General features: G+C 50.8%; 1 protein-coding gene across 1 annotated transcript; it reads right to left on the bottom strand.

The window, feature by feature from the left end:
* Positions 1-2,177: 2,177 nt before the first annotated feature.
* Positions 2,178-3,248, bottom strand: J4E93_005466 (uncharacterized protein; the record flags this gene model as incomplete). Its single annotated transcript, XM_049343387.1, has 1 exon — positions 2,178-3,248. The coding sequence occupies one exon, from the start codon at positions 3,246-3,248 to the stop codon at positions 2,178-2,180; it is 1,071 nt and encodes a 356-aa protein (XP_049199480.1).
* Positions 3,249-13,481: the final 10,233 nt, after the last annotated feature.

The raw sequence follows: 13,481 nt of genomic DNA, 5'->3' as shown, positions 1-13,481 counted from the left end.
CTTCACATAATTCTGATGATGTGCATGATCTTATACAAGGACGAGATATCGATATTGTGCAGATGTTCAGCTGAAGGACGACGGGTTCTCCTTGTTGCGTTCTTGGGTTGCTCTTGTCGTGTTGGCAGGTAATGCGTGTTATTCGATGGAGGAGCGCAGCATGAATGTAGGGCTTAAAGCATTGTGCAGTTTCGTATGCACTGAACGGTATAGGACTTCTGCTAACTGAGCTTCGGACGTTGGTTGCCGAAGATACCTGGGTATTGTAGCTGGATCTTGGAAAAAGTCCCAGGTACCTAGGCCTTGGAGCGGCAAGGTGTTGCGCCACTGAAACCCGGTGAACGGTTCATCTGACGCATCGCAAGAAAATTGGAGCATGTCGATGACTGACCAATAAGCTGGAACGCGTGAGCTCGAGTATAACGAGAAGGATGAAGAGTATCGTGCATAACACATAACGCGACCGCGTCGCACACTGAGACCCACCCGATCACAGCCGTAGGTAAGCAAAAACCGATGACATCACCACCTACAATCTTCAAAGGTTCTCCACCTCCAACGCACATCGCATGCGCACCTAAGAACGCGTCAACGGCATCCACTCAAACCCATCAACAAGACAATCCAAATTCCAACAAATACCGACCTTCACAACTCCCCTCCTTCCTCCTCGGTTGGACGAACCGACCAACCACACCCAAACACCCTACCGCCAAGCCACCCACCTGAAACCCCCCACCATACCCAAAACAGGCCTAGCGTTCCTCTCCTGCCACTCACAACCCGTTTGATCTACGCGGGCCCCTAAGCTCCTTGACTCCTGCATATCGTATATTGTGATCTTTGCCGTGCCATCCATTGCTATCAGCCATTTTGTGGATATCACATCGAGGGATAGCTGAGATAGGAGTGATGCCGAGGTAAAAGATTTCTGCAGTCCAGGTTACGGGTTACGGGTTAGATGTGGGACATGGCATGGCGTATTCCCAGGTTTGATGATGCCGGTGGGATTTATTGGACTTCGGATCCGAACATGACGAGGGTGCATGGAGGTTGTGAGGCACACACACGCATACTTCACCGGCGCGACTCAGCCGTGCTTGAGCTCAGTGTTCAGCTAGAGATATATTGGCTGCGGAGGCTTCGTAGCAGGTATACAGTTGAAGTGTCCATTTGAAGTGTCATGTGTGGTCGGCAAGGTGGTCAGCCTACTGTGGCTGCGCATGCGGCCCGCAGAAAGTGTCGTACAAGGCAGAACGACTGGACATCATTGCGAGTTGGGGTGTATGCATTTTACTGAGGTCTCGGATGGCGTTGTGGCTGTACTGCGTAGTTGTGTTGGAGTAATGACCGGTGTATCGGATGCTGTGTTTATGTGGATAGAAGGTTTATGCCAGGCTGAGTATTGTGCTGCCTGTATGCAGTCTTGCTCATCTTTCGCATCGCGCGAATTACCGCACCGCGATTAGATCGCCCTGTTTGGGTGCGGCATGAGAAACATCATGCGATGCGAGAGATATTGGACAAAGTCGCGTATTGATGAATCGTGTCAAGAAAGAGCGTGCGCCACCAAACCATGGACCTATCTGTAAGTGAATCCGTCCGCACTAGCTAGATAAGATACCCGTGGACCCGTCCCACACACTAGTGCGCATGTCAGACCCCAATTTACGGAAATTGCGAACCGCGAAGGGATACACGGGAGGAGAGTCATTCAATCACACTGACAGAGAGAACGCCCGTTGCCAAGAATACTTTCGGAGACGGAAATAGCGAGGGAAGAATTGTGTTTTGAACAAAATATTTTATTTTTCCTTTGTCCCATTACTCGCCGAGTATCTGACAAGTCAGAAGACCCGCGGTATATAGTTATTTGTGGGCTGTGAGAAAGCTATAAGAGAGCTAAACTACTATGAGGCGGTCGCGCCGAGAATCGCAATATAGATGCGATTCAAGATTCCGATTTGATATTTGATGATATCCCAACGCCGGTACAATGCTGTGCTATGCAAATGCTGGGAATTGTGTAATAACGCCTGCTGATGCAACAAAGGGCTGACGAGATGGGCGAAGAGATGTCCATCCAGTGAGCATCTTTTCATCAGATCATGTCATTGGGAAACAATAAGGAAAGTCGTTAGGCTGTTGAAGCGAGGGTGGTGGAGTAGCGAATAGCATTAATAGGTAGTCTGGCGGCCGGCGTAGGCGCCGGTCTGGCCAAACATCCTGCTGAAGATGCCGCCCGCGGAGGTCTTGACCTTCTTCGAGGGCTGGGTGTCGTACAGCGGGAGTGCGTGTTGCTGCTTGGGCGCGTACGAGTGAGGGCCATTGATATATACAACGTTGGCGCCCTGGTCTGCGTCGTAGCGCTGGAGGACGACTTCTGAGGGATCATCGTGGAAGCTGTCGGGCGAATCGGATGAGGTGGAGACCGAGGAGCTTCGGGTGGGTGGTGATAGAGATGGGGTGCGCGATGGTGCACGGGAGGATGGGATGTATCGTGGTCCCCTTTGGGGACGAGGAGCATATGAAGACAAAGAGGATTGCGACGCATATGGGTTGACTGAGCGCGAGAGGTTCTCAGCGGTGAGCTGGTACTGTTGGCGAGCAAGCTCCTTCTCCTTCTCTGCGAGCCTGGCCTTCTCGGCCTGGCGAGATTGCCAGACACGGATGGGCGCTAGGAAGGGCTCGAGGTGGTAGTGGAGGTCCTCGGTGTTGATGCGGAGATCCCAGTCAAGGAGGAACAGAAGCTGCTTCTCCATGAGGTTGACCTCAGTGAGGGAGAAGCCAAAGTTCTCGTAGCCGCGAACAGCGCTGTACCTGGCCCAGTGCTTGTTCTTGGGCGAGGAGTCGTTGAGGTTCTTAGCCGCAAGGATGAGAGAGGCAAGGAAGATGCGGTGGACGGTGCATCGCATGCCCTTGGCAACGGGCGGAAGGCGCGACCGTAACCTGCTGAGGTAGACGAGCGAAGTCATGAGGGTGGCAGTCTGGACATGTGACCTCTCGACGATGGATGTGATGAACTCCTCTACTGATGGCAGGGCAGGCTCGCGGATGTTGGAGGCAGCATGCTGGGGAGGCGAGGCTGGTGGCGTAGGAGGGAGGTTCTTGTTGATTGAGGGTTCGCAGCGGATGACTTGTGTGGCCTTCTGTGCAAGGTACGAGATCATGTCATGTGATACCGGGAGCTGGATGAAGTGGTCCAGAGCAGCCTGGTTCTCGGCGACGAGGTTTGGTGAGTAAGGCATGATGTTGGTTGAGTAGTAGTCCCGGAGGTGATGTTAAGACTTAAGTGAATGTCGAACTGTATGTGGTTGCCGTGTATGCCCTGTAGTGAGGCGTAGTCGGAATTCCGGTCTGAACGATGGTAAGCGGGAGTCCGAGGCTGCGTGGCTGACGACGAGGTTGAGTCGGCAGAATAGGCAAGGCAAGAATTATTAAGGTGAAGGTGGAGAATCCGAGTCCAGTCGGAAGGTGCAAAGCGATTGAAATTTTACGGGAGATGGCGCTGCCAGTCTGGGAAGTCGGAGGGAAAGTCGGTGGTGGAGCGCGAATCACTGCCGGAGTGTGGAGAATGGCACCTGCACCGCTAGGATGACAGGAGGAAAGAAGGGAGGATGGAGAAGTGAAGTCGGTGACTGACTGTGAGGAAGAAGTATCGACGGCAGGCGGCGTGATACTTATTTCGCAGGCCCCTTGAGCGGGTAGCGATGCGTTTCCAAGTCGAGGGTCGGATCCTTTGGGGTGGTGGTTCGGCGGCTGCGTGTGGGATCCAATGGATGGAGCTCACGCACAGGAAACAGCTACGTAGCGCGCCACGCCGGACTCAGGCCAGCGGCTGTTTGGCCCGTTTGGGGTGCCTGGAAGATTGCGAGTGGTGAGGTGCAGGACCCCAGGAATAGGCTGTTTCAAGTCCAAGCCAATGGTTTGCACGCAGCGCAGGGCCCTCTAGGCGTGCGAAATTGACAGCCAATAGAGCCGTGATGCGAATCGCGTTTCGAAGGCGGTCGAGTATGTTTTAGATGGATGCAGGTTGGAGTCGAGGTGTTGGAGTGGAGTGCGCGAAATACTGGGTTGGTACAGACACGACGTTTGCTGCACTGCAGGCCTCGAGTTTGCGGCAGCAGCGACCGCTATGTATTGCGACAATCACGGTGCTTGTGGAAGGCTGGCCGGAACTAGAGGGTCTGCTGGCCTCGTAGCTGGGTCACGTTGCCGGGTTGGGAGACAGATATTGAGGCGGTGAGTCGGGACAGGTGGAGCCAGAGCACTACGGTCGATGAATAGCATGCGACCACGCAGTAGCAGCACACCTGCTCCCATATATCTCCCGAGCGGAATGCCAGCAGACGGTGACGAATTTGTGGGCGAAATGCACTACAACCCAGCCTCTTCCAGCCCAGCTTACTCTTGGTTGGCCTCTTGGGCAGAAAAGCATTTTGCCTCACGAACACGCGTTGCATGCGTGTAATTCGGCCGTAGCCGTAGGAGATGCTCGCAGTATGGAGAAGAGTGTGGCTCAGCCGCCACTACACTGCTGCATTGCCGTGCCATCGTATGCCATCCCTCTTGCCTCCACGGCATACCACGGCATGCATCACGGCATAGTTTTTCAAGGTGACTACTCCCTGCCATCTGTCAGTCGCATGACAGCGTGTCTATCGCAACTCCACTCGGCCAGACGGTGGACGGAGCTCGGATTTCTCCACCACGATCCATGGATCGCCGTCATGCGCAGGGATCTAGTCTGCGTCCATTGGGCAGCGCGCGCTGCAAACAAGTCATCTTTGTTTCAACACACCTGTTTCCATCCCAGATGCCACCAGCCTCTTTGGGCGACGACGTATGACAGCGAGCACGACCAACGCCATGTTCGTCTTCTGCTGCCCTGCTCCAGCGCACACGCGGTATTCGAGCATGCCAGCCGGCCGGGACTGGCACTCATGCCACCCGGACTGGACCTTCATGCAACTAAAGCGTACCAATCAATGTCGCGGCCTCGCAGTTTCGAGACCACCTCAACAGCCGCTGCACCGCCTCGCGCACCTCGCCAATCACGCTGCCACCATCGCCGCTGCCGGTTCTAGAAGGTCGCAGCCAGCTAAGACAAGTCGCTGCACGTCGACTACTGGACAGCATCGCTTCCTCCACCACCTGCCTATGTCAGGTCCTCCGTCTAAGCGATCCGCGACGTGGTCATGTAACCCCTCACGCTGAACCTCATCAATCTCGAATCCGTATCCCTGCATCCCACGCGCCTCGAAATGGTTACCTAGCCGAAGCGCCAGATGAGGCTCTGTACTAGTCGCCCAATTCCCCGCGGCTGCTATATCGAGGCCGGGTTCGTGCGAGCCGCCCACGTAGAAGCGCTTGTGTCACCCCAATACCAAAAATGGCAGCATCGGAGCTTGTCGCAACCGTTGGAAGATGTCCCGGTATGCGGTTTGCTTGCGCAATTTGCTTGTGTAAGGCTGCGGGAGATCTGCTTATTGCTGTTTGAGGGCTGGCGGTTGCGAGCGTTGCGACGGCCCGGGCTGGCTGTCCCTCAGCGCTTCGCAGTTTCAGCATGTAGCTGTTGTCGCTGGGCCACAAGAAGACGAGCGGCCCCCAAAAGAACGTCATTGGATTTGATCTTTACACGACTGATCTTGCCGCAGATATGAGTCTTCCTTCTCGTCGTCTCGTCTCGTCTCGTCCTCTTCTTTGCCTCGATGTCGGACCCCGCCGTGCCGACGTCAAACCCGGAAGACGTCTCATAGACAATCGGCGACAGCTCAACACGTATTGAGAGACGACTGCTCCACGACGAGGTCTTGGCGACGCGCATTCCGATGGCTCATGTCTCGTAGCGATGGCGAGAACTCGAAGACCGTCGGCTAGCACCGATGCTCACGATGCAACAGAGGCGCAGTCCACTAACATCCGCCGACATCCACCAACACAGCTCTCCATACATGCAAACATCATCTGACCGTCCACGCCACGCACCGACATGACGCTTCCGCGGACCCTCACCATCGCGGCACCCCGCACATGCAGTACTATTGTTTCAGCAGTCTGTCCTCAAAAACGTGACGTGTCAACACGTATGATATCACGGTCCACTTCATCCACTTCATCCACTTCGGAGTCGCATCTTGAATTCGGGTCAGGCTGTATCGCGCTACGCTCGATTCGTTTTTTGAAGAAGCGGCGTAGCTCAGTATGGCACGTGGCAATCATGACGCTGTTTCGAAGACGTGGTCAATATTGCTTTTGACGGTTTCGTGAGAGGTCCGCACGTGAGACTGTGACTGTGCGTACGGTATGACGTGCGTGGATGAGACTGACAAGCAACTGCCGGGAGAAGCAAGTCATGAGAGGATAGTACTTCGTTTTTCGGAAGAATGAAGATAAGATAGGGCAGAGGAAGCATCGACGTGGGGGGGGGTGTGATTTTGGTTTTATAAGTATAATTGCTGGATGCTGCGGTTGATAAATCACTACGATGTCTCTCAACCAGCATCTTATGGTACGGTGAAGCGTGACTTTTGACAGTTGGTGAAGCTATTGTGTCAGGAGGCGGCAGACTGAACATGTTCTGTAAGGCGGACATTTTGATTCAGGCAGAACAGCTCAGACATGCACTCTCTAGTGCGCCTTTTTGGAATACTGTCGCGAAGTGAAGTATAGTAGGAGAGAAGGGACCACGATCGTGAGAAGCACAATTTATAGTCCCGCTCTAGACCGCCAACAGTCTCGCGACGTAGACATGTTGTCGTCAATGTCGTGTTTCGAAGACGAGCACGGAAAAATGCATCGCGGCGGTCGTCAAGTTTTTCGTTTGAGTATTTGGAAACACAACTCGCTCGACACATGGCCCGCTTCTTGTTGGACTTTGAGAGAACCAGAGACATGCAATACTCGAGTGAGTTTTTTGTGAATACAATAAAGGTATTGAGTAGAGTGAAGAAAAAGGTAGTGAGCGATAGTTGTATTTATGCATTCTCGGTGCCATAAGTCGGTCGACCTGAGCCTTTTGAAGTAAGACCCTATTTCAAACCACACCGCAGCTCCATGGAGTTGTTTCGAACGATCTGCGAGGAGGCCATAAAGGCGCTCCATGGATTTTTGTACGTCAGACGAGCGACGCAAACATGGCACCTGCTGACTAGGCTTTCGGGACCGGCAGCGAACATAGCTCCAGCAATATTGCATTTTTCAGGTATCCTAGAGTGGTCCAAATTGCGCAGAACGGCCATGATATGGTCTGCCTCTACTTTCGTCGTTCTCAAAACATGAGAGTTTTTGTGCTTCAGTTTGAGCCACACCCATAGCGATAGTACATCATATTTTGTGGAAAGTGAACTGCGAATTTCAGTTCTGCTGCCCGAGAAGAAGGATCATGTGCTTTTATGATGTGATTTTCGACGAGGCAGAACCATCCATGGCTGAGTTTGAACTTTTTGGTAAATTGCACAACAAGTGTGCGGATGAAAAGAAGAAGGAGGGAAGACTAGAAGGTAGACTTTATACCCGCAAGTCCAGAGCGCATGTAGTAGTATGGTTGTCGATTGAGAGGACGGAGTGTTATGTGCGAAGTCTGGATTTTGGAGAACACCATGGTTCTGCGGCCTCTGGTGTTTCGATGAATTTTGGACATCATTTGATCATCAAAAAAAGCAAGACAAGACCCTCGAGCTTGAGTTTAGATACACTGCCGACACAGAACATTGATGTGATGTTCGGGATGTTTCAGAAGAGAAAGGTCATTCGCCGGTTGTATCCCTATTTGAAAGAACGGCAGAGTCCGTTAAAACATCCACTTGTTCTTTCTGACATTCTGCTAGATATATAGGAGGATAGAGACTAGAGATGAAGTCGATGCAGGATGGCCTCATACCCGCGACTTTAAAGTCCATAGAAGTTCTTCATCATCACTTTGGAGGACGAAGCGCTGTGTAGGTCAGAGTCTCAAGGAACAACATCGTAGTAGAAACTCGCATTTTGGGTACAACCGGGAGATGCTTGGAGACGAGAACCCCAAAAAGATGAGTTTGGGTGAATATGAGATATATTGCCGCCACAGGACACAACCATATCACCCACTGCTTTCTGGAAAGATGAGACCATGGTAAGTTCCTGTGAAGTTTTCGAAGGCCGACAAACTTCATCGTTATCTCCATCTTCGTTTTTGAAAGGTTTTCAGAATAGGAAGAAGGATGGAGAACAGCAGCTGAGATCGTTCCATGGGGTTTTTATCCTCGCAACGCTAGGCCAGGACATGAGTTTGAGAATCCTGTCTTTCCCGAAAAAAAAGGCCCATACCAGGTAAGTGACTTGTTTACAGTACTGCATGGCGTGGTTGGCCTGAATATTTCGATTGTTCGCAGGAGTCGCATGGTAGTAGTCGTGAAGTGTTTTCAACTGTGGGTACAGCTTTCCGAGGAACCAGCACATGTTCCTCTTGTAGTCAACATTTTTGAAGGGACGAACTCCATGAAATATCCGACATACTCTTTTGGACTCCAGATTGGAAGGAAGGATGGGGAGTTCATCCAGGTCGACGCGGATAAGTTTTATACCTGCGGTGCCAAGCCAGAGCATGTAGCGGATCGATAGACATTTTGCAAAGGGAGACCATGGCATAGACTTTTCCCAGTTTACGGAAGACCATAGGTCATGGAGATTGCTCGTTTAGATTCTTTTGCTAGGGCATGGGACAGCTGCCATTGCTCTTTGGAAGGACTGATCATTGAGGGGAAAGTACGGGGTCCAGAGTAGTACATCGTGTTGTTGACTCCGCAACTCCAACTGTTTTGAGAAGTCGCATGTTTGTGGTAAATAATATATTGTTAACCGTAAGTATAATCTTCCCGAGGGACAACCGCTCAGGAGCGCTCGAATGTATTTTTGCTAGCGAAAAAACCCCATGTCGCGCCAAAATCCAGGTTTTAGAGAATCTCCGAGATAGAAAGAAGAATAGGGAGTAGAAACCCGGTCGATGCAGGATAGCTTTTATTTTAGCGGCGCGAGACCGCAACATCCGTGCAGGTCGCAGTGTTTTTCGAAAGAAAGTCCATGCTTTCGATGCCGCATGCTACGGGACGCCAGAGTCCATGCCAAGTGATTTCCCGTGTTTGTGGAGCAGATGCATAATACCTATCGGAACAACATTCTAGTGCGGAGAAGACCGGATGGGTGTGATATTTTTGTAATGCCGAAACAGGGCACGCCATATTCTAGATGGACTTTTGGAAAGCACAACCATAGCGCGCACTCGGAAGTGTTTTGACAGAACAGTACAGATCATCCCACGCATCCTCTGGGTTTTTGGAAAGATCGAAGGTAGGTCTAGGGGAGAAGGTTGGTTGAGCTGCTTCGAAGAAGTGAGGTATTTATACTCCAGAAAAGGTCATGCATCTTCTTCTATTCTGCTTCTGAGGGAGCATGAAGAAGATCGCGTGGCCTTTTGCAATGTAAAGTCTTTTTTTCGGAGAATGCACCCATGTCCATCCTTTCGGGAAGTCTAGAGACGAGAAGCGACCATGAGGTTCGTAAGTAGACCTTTTGGAAAGATTGCACAATGGCGGAAAAACTGTTCGAGGGAGTATATTATACTTGCGATTTCTCTTATTTGTAAGAGTATCTTTTTATTAAAGTTATTAATGTTGCGGAAGTTATAAGTAGCTTATCTTACTCTACGTTACTATAGTACTATAGAATAAAGTAAATAGTAACTAAAAGATAGAAATACTATATATAAATATAAGTTAAAGAGAAGAGAATATAAAAGGTAACTACTATAGGTACTACTTTTTAATTATAATACATACATAACTATAGCTACTAATATAATTACCTTCTACTTAAACACCTAGCTTACCTTTAATAGTAAATTACTGCTGCTTAGCATCTCTTTATAACTCTTAGCTCTCTTAGAGTCTGCTGTCGTAATTAAGAAGACAGCAAGATTACAAGCTGCCCATCACCGACCTGTCGTCGACTGTTCGAGGGAGAAAATTCGAAGGCGTACGCATGCCCAAGATACCCACACAGATCATCTTTGTAGTCTTGTCTGGTTTCGAGAACACAGCCATGCCGTGTATCTCGCAAGGTTTTTTGTTTGGAGAGCCGCCGAGACCATGCGACTATCCTAATTTTGTTTTGGACAGATCGAGGTCAGGAATGGGGGGTAAGAGTGTACTTCGTCGAAGTGATTGAGGTATGCGTGGCCCGCCGCAGATCATTCTTGTTTGGCGTCGTCGATTTGAAGGGAACGCAGCCATGTCGGCAATGAATGTGTCTTTCGGCGGAAGGAGAAAATATGAATGTTTCTGGGAACGATTCCTTATCAGTCGAGCGTTGGAATAGAGTAGACCGACTGTACTGCGCCGAAGTAACTGAGACATTCGCACCACGAGGTGGACGTATCACTAGCGTGAGTGGATTTCGGGAGAACAAAGTCATTCGTGCGATGAGGTACTGTTTTTGGAAGAAGGCAGGCAGCCATCATTTGACACTCTGAGCTTTTGGAGAAGACAGCCAGACATTCCGCGATGCTGGTGGATTTGGGAGAAAGCAGACAGCCATCGGTGAGTGCATTGCGTCTTTGAGAAGGCACGCAGCCATGGTACCATAGCTGTACATTTTCGAGAAGAGGAGCAAACATCCAACTCATCTTCGGAGTTTTGGAAGTGCACACAATGAATGTGAGGATGAAGAGTAAAAGCCGGAAAGAGCCCAAGAGGAGCTTTTATACACGCCGCCTTGCACGAACGGTTGTATGGAAGAGTCCGGCGAACGTTTAGGAACAGCATGAGGTTGTTTGGTCATCGTTTTGATGATTTCGGGTATGTCGAGTGGGTCAATTTATTCGAGGCGCGACATAAGATTATGCTCTTGCGGTTTTGGAGGCGGAGAAGCCAGGCAGACCATCATAAGGCCACAACAAAATTTTGAGAGAAAGCGCTGTCGAGGATGATGGAGGGAGGATGTTCGACCAGCGGGAGGTTTATATAGAAGCCAGAGACCGTTCCAGTACCCATGTAATTGTGACGACCCATTTTCTGTCGGAAGCAGTGGAGCGGAGAGTCGCATATAGTATTGTACGGAAGATTTTGAGCGAAGCTTTCGGAGAGGAGGACACAGCCATGTTGTCTGATATCATCTTTTTTCGGAAAGAGCAGGAGCAGATCATCCGCGTAGTTCTTCAGTTATTATTTTAGACAATGACCCCGGAAAGGGAAGGATAAGGAGTAGGTAGCGAGACACCGAGAGGATGATTTTATACTCCGCCAGCGTTGTTCCACACCAACATGAAGAAGCCGCCAAAATGATTGCATGCTGGATAGTGATGTAGCACTTAACAGCTTTTGTTGACGTAATAAGACGGCGAAGCAGACAGTCCACGCGTTGTGCGTATCGCTTTTTCGATCTCCGGCGCACACTTCTCATGCCCGCAATGTTCTGAAGTTTTCGGAAAAGAAGAAGCACACATAAAGTGCCGCTTGCTATGTTTTGGAAAGTGGCACCGTGGTGTGTAGTATAGAAGAAGTACTCAATCTCGACCGCATTCTATACTCCAGCAGCAGGCGCACAGCCACATGGCATAGGCACCTAGGCCATTTGGGTGTTTATGGTGAGATCTGAAACCGAACGAGAAGAAGCACCATGGCAATCTTCCGTGTAGATTTTGGACAGGAGCGAAGGAGAGAAAACATTGCACGGTTCTCTACGTTTTTTGACTGCCCCCATCATAATGTTCGTTCTGTCTTTGAAAGAGAAGCAGGCACACACACCATAATACTTGAGGCTGCGTATTTTGGTTCCCAAAAGGTCTTTTCGCAAAAGATAGGTTGAAGGAAGAGAGTTCGAGTCGAGCCGTGATATTTATATCCCCAGTGTCCTAGGCATGTATGTATGCATTTGATGATATTTTGAGGCCGCGGCGCACAAGCTCCGCGAGCATCTTCTCATCGTCGACGATTTTTGGAAATTGGAAAGGAAGAAGGGGAAGGCACTCCCCATCGTGCCAAACCCCAAAAGTTTCCAGAGACCGGAAGCACATGCAATTTCTTTTACGAGTTTTTCGAGACAGCGAAGCTGAAACCATGATCAAGGACGTCGTTTATTTTTGCGAAGAAATCATTGGAAGTTGGTAGAGGAGACAGGAAGGCGATAGCTCAGTAGATGCTTTTATATGTCGGGAGTGCGTCGTAGGTTGAGATGGCGAGAAAGCCGCGAGGTCATGTCGTGTAGTAGTGTATAGTTTGAGAGAAGCCAGGCGGAAACGACGACATGAAAGCTTCCGTCGAAATCTTGTGGTGTTGGCAGGCGAAGGAGGGGACATGTAGGGGTTTTGGCGGCCATTTGGTGACTCGCACATACAGTCGCGACTTGTGTGTTTTGAAAAAGGGAGGCAGGCACCATCAAGAGGACCTCGGCCCATTTTGGAGAAAAGAGTTTGAATGTGGAAGTTTGAATGAACAGAAGAGAAGAGGCCAAAAGGCAGATTTTATACTCAGAATCCGCCTGTGCGCATCCAGCCGGCACGTGTTCAACGGCATATCCATCTACGAATGATGACCTAGCGTATTCAAACAGCTCCGTACCATACCATCCTCCACCCGCACCACCCAATAAGAAAGCCCACATATCACCTAATCCAACATTCTCCTCTCTACCCGCCCAATCCTAGGAGGCGTCTCATCCATCCTCGCGCCCCGCTGCTCCTCCTCTCCATAGCGCGCATTAACATTTTCCTCTTCCCTCCTCATCAAGGACCTATCCCCATCGTTTTCTTGATCGCGCTGCTCTGGAGGTATGCGCCTATGCGTACGGGCCCGAATGAGCGGCGAACGTGAGCGCCTGCTCGTCGTGCCACTGCCTTGATCTAGAGCGAGAGCTGTGAGGGGGCTGTCACGGGTTGGGTGGAGGTGGCGGGCGCCGGGAAGGGGACGGTACGATTGAGTGGGTACACGTTGAGGAAGTTCGCCGATGAGTTGGCGGGTTCCGTTTGGAACTGCCTGACGATCATGCATTCCTTGCGCCACATGCCACGGGATATTAGGAGTGGCCGAACGCTCCTCGTTACGGTGAGGCATCCCCATGGCTGTAAACGGAGGTTGCGCATAGTCGCGGGGCTGATTGGATCTATCGTAAGGAACCGTCGTTTGCGGCAAGCTACGTCGAGATGTGTTAATAGCAGTCTCGACCTGCGTTGACCGCGGGTTATGCAGACGTTCAAATGCTGCCCTCTGCGCCTGCACTCTGCCATGATGCGCAATCATATCTCGACTTGTTGATGGTGAGACGGGTTCGTTCTCGCCGGATCGGTGATCGCCTCTTCCACTTCTGCCACCAATTTGCGAGCTCTGCATCGTGGCAGTACGTTCGGATGAGTACTGCAGAGGTTGCAGTGAATGTTGCGGAGGCAGATGGGGGAACTGCATCCTGGGTCCATTTTGAAATTGAGGCGGGGGACGTGGCTGGCTGCCCTG

Source organism: Alternaria ventricosa (assembly GCF_023758065.1).
Source record: "Alternaria ventricosa strain BMP 2768 chromosome Unknown scaffold_8, whole genome shotgun sequence".
Lineage (NCBI taxonomy): Eukaryota > Fungi > Ascomycota > Dothideomycetes > Pleosporales > Pleosporaceae > Alternaria > Alternaria ventricosa.
The sequence above is the reverse complement of the archived record's forward strand: the minus strand, read 5'-3'. Positions and strand labels throughout refer to the sequence as shown.